The sequence below is a fragment of the Buceros rhinoceros genome, unplaced genomic scaffold (genome assembly GCF_000710305.1).
Source record: "Buceros rhinoceros silvestris isolate BGI_N320 unplaced genomic scaffold, ASM71030v1 scaffold2957, whole genome shotgun sequence".
Taxonomy (NCBI): domain Eukaryota; kingdom Metazoa; phylum Chordata; class Aves; order Bucerotiformes; family Bucerotidae; genus Buceros; species Buceros rhinoceros.
This window is the reverse complement of record NW_010420257.1, coordinates 1-3,675: the sequence shown is the minus strand read 5'-3', so window position 1 is coordinate 3,675 and position 3,675 is coordinate 1. Positions and strand designations below refer to the sequence as shown.

Genomic DNA, 3,675 nt, shown 5'->3' with positions numbered 1-3,675 from the left:
TGCTGTGAAGACCAGTCACCTTGTTAAAGGTGTTATTTACCGGTGTACAAAGCATAAACACTAGCCATTTACAAAATGCTAGAATCTTCTGGAATCAATTTTATTTGCAGACTCTTGGATTTGGTATTTTTGCATGCACCTTATCTATTTTAATGTCATAATAACTCTTTGAAATTTATTCATATTATGCTTATTTTTGTTTATGTGTCAGATTTCAGCATATTTTAGTATGAGTTTAAAACCCTCTCTCAATGTTTAATTCTAAGGGTCAGAGCAGTTTATAAGAAAATTTAGAAAATACTGAAATAATCTGCTATCAATAAAGAAAGCAGGACAATTATTCCCTGACTGTGAGAAAGCTATAAAATTTCTCTTTCCCAGAGATTTCCCAGGCAGCCTTACAGAATGGGGAAATAGCACAGGTAAAGTTTAAAGTCTGTAGAGGATTGAAGGAGCTCTGCCTAAAATATGTAGAGGAACTCGGATCCCCCATGGAGCAGGAAGCCCCCTTGTTCCTGTGGCTGCCCACCTTTGGTTGGATTATCTGACTCTAGTGTCACTGACTGTGTTTCAGGAAGCGTTAGCTTGCTGCTGATTTTCTTTCTCCTGATACTGGGAAGGAAACCAGAACCTGATATACATAAACACACCCACCTCTCTCTCCCCCACCAGACAAGGAAATGAAAAGGTAGATGGGTGAAAAGGAAACATGCTTTGTTAAATTTGTTCTTTCTTCTCAGTTTAAACTAACATAAGGTTTTGTCATGAATACGATCCCTCTTGAGCTCCATCTTGGCTGATACAATACAAGTATTGTATTGTATGTAATGTAAGAGAGAAGAGACAAGAACGTTTTGTTTGCAAGTCAGTCTAAGAGATTGAACCAGATAACCTTTAGAGGGCAGGCATTAAACTCTACAAAACATACTTCTTCATGAATACCTGTGTTTCTCTATCCGTATAGACATGCGGGTTTGTGAACATACATGCATGCACTACTACAGAATGTATTAGGGGTTTTTTTACATCTCCAAACCCTTGGAAATCATGAGGCGAGTATTAACGCCTCAAGTATTAATAATGAAGGCAGATTTTAGCTTTAGTTGTTTTCTAATACCAACCTCCCAACATGAAATCAAACCAGAAAACAATCCAATCTTCTTTCAGAAGTGACTGGTTCTAAGTAAAGAATTACATATTAATATGCCAAAAGACCATAAAATAAACCATAATTTCCTATTAGTAATTGTACTCTTGTCTCCTTTAATGTTCTAGATAAATTTCCTTAACTTACAACAGCTGCCTATTTTGTTTCTGTTGTTATTTTTATTCACACATTGAATAGGAAAAGCAGAAAAATATGAAATACAAACACTGTCAGACACTCCAATAGCAATGTACAAAACTACTAACAGGTAAATTTTTAGCCTTTTCAAATTAAAAAATCCTTTAGTATTGAATGGATGATAGACCTGAGATGGGTATTTCAAACCGACATATTGCTAGGATGAGGTGGACAATATGAATAAAAATCATACATATGTTTTACCTACAGCCAACGGACTGGGAATTATGGTATATCCAATGAAGTTAAATTAAAAGCAAGACTCCAAAAATAATGTAGAGTTTAAACCATATTTCATTTGAAAACTTCTTTGGATTGAAGGTACTCCTGAGTTTGCAAATAATAGGAGACATCCTCTTTTACACAATTCTTACATTATGAGAATAGAGTATGGAATGATTGCTTGCTATGACAACTCTGGTTATGAATATAGTCCAAGAGATCACAAGAACCAGTTTTTAATTGAGAAATACCATCATTGCTAATAAATTCCATCTAAATTTTATGCTCTGCTAAGCATAAGATGTGAACTATTTTGGTTTTGAATTGGCCTGTCTCCCTACCTGCAGGACAGACACCTCACTCACATATCTGGTATTAACAGAAGCAATGAAAATAATGCCATTAAGTTTAAGTGTTCTCTAATCACGAAGATCTCGCTAAAACAACTGGATACTTCATGCTTTGTACTTTTTACATTCAAATGGAAAATCTGTTTTCTTCATCATTAGTTTCCCCTCCCTTGCTGTATGGATTAGTAGACAGTTGTTTCTTCAGTGTGTGCAGCATGGACAGGATGGAGTATCATAATCACTGGTCTTTTCTTGGGGAGTTAATCTGAGCAGGGTGACCATAATACACCTCTGGGAACAGTCTGGGATCTCATTCCTGGGCTGGAGCCCAAGTATTTGTGTTTTTTAAGCTTTGCACTGTTGTCCTGCTGTGAGGTGGAAGGACCAAGTTTGGTTTGTCTGTAGAGACACTGTCCCATGAAGACACACTGATTGTGTCTGGGTAGTGAAACCAGAAAGTTGAAGGCCAAGGCTGCTCATCATTACTAGTACCATTCTAAAGCAATCTGAACTGAGCCAAAACCTGAGGTGGAATTTGACCCTCATTCATGTATTTTCTGCTATTTCTGCATGACCACATGAACTTCTTGTTACTGACACGGATAAATATACATAAACCATGCCTTAAGGGGCAAGGCTATATAGTAATAATGAAGAAATACTTCTAACATGCACATGAACAACCTCTCTCTCTGGATTCACTTACAAGAGTAGATATGATTTATAATTTTTTTTTTCAGGAAGAGCTTCAAGGACCTGGAGGAATCCAAAGTAGAGGCTACTTTTTCTACAGGGTATGGTTTGTTTCACTTTTTTCTTTTCATTTTGTGATGAGTCTTACAAAATGAAACGTAGAGAAACCAATGAACTACAGTAAGAATTATGGTGACTGAGGAAATTTGTTTCTGTAAGAACATGCCACCATATAACACTACACAAGATTTGCTCCAGACACTTTCTTGGACTAAAATAAAGGCATAGTAGGAAGGGTATTCACACAACTTAATGTTTATGTATACATGATACCATGTTGTATCTTAATAAGTCATTGGTTATTACGTAATTCTCAGAGAAAGTTCCAGAAAGTATGCCATCTTGGACACTCCTTTTAAAGCATTGTTCAATATGGTACGTTTGCACGTGATATAAACCCAATGCCATGCTTATGTGCTGTGGCAAAGCAGCTACTGGGCATGACCTTCACATTTTCCTTGTGTTTTGTCCAGTAAGATTAGAAACTAGATGAGAAATTCTCATGAGAATGATACTACTCTGTTTATCTTTGACAACACGAAGGTTTTTGCTCCATTTTTGCAAAATTGAGTCAAAGATGGCAAGTCAAACTTAATAATAATAATTCTCTTGATTTTGGTTAATCTTTTTTTTCTATTTAAATAAGAAAGTGGCTAATAAAAAGAAGGCCAGTTTGTATAGTTGTTTGTATGTCCTATGTATTGGGATTGGATCTTTACAGTTCTTATGATAGGCCAAAGTTATGGGTAGTACTAACAATGACAAATTAATGATGCCAGAGTGAAAAAGAATTCTTACTAAGCTCAGCAAGAGGTTTTTTTTAGTAGACATTGTATCAAGTTGCACTACCCTTGCAGTGCAAAATATTTCTGAAATGACCATGGCGAAAAGGGAGAAACTTCTTGCTTATGTTAAAAGAACAGAGTCTATAAATAAAATAAAGAGATAGACAACAGAATAGCAAAGCTGAACAGAGCGTCTGGAAAACTCCATAAGAGAGTCTGG

The 3,675-nt window shown here is 35.9% G+C and overlaps 1 protein-coding gene across 1 annotated transcript in view; it reads left to right on the top strand.

Annotated features, from left to right (window-relative positions):
- NMU (neuromedin U) overlaps window positions 1-2,711 on the top strand; it is a gene marked incomplete at both ends in the record, with an annotated part of 17,453 nt that extends 14,742 nt beyond the window's left edge. The window contains one exon of the mRNA XM_010139224.1: window positions 2,658-2,711. Coding sequence (XP_010137526.1) covers window positions 2,658-2,711 — 54 coding nt within the window. The remainder of the gene's footprint in view (window positions 1-2,657) is intronic.
- Between the last annotated feature and the right edge of the window lie 964 nt (window positions 2,712-3,675).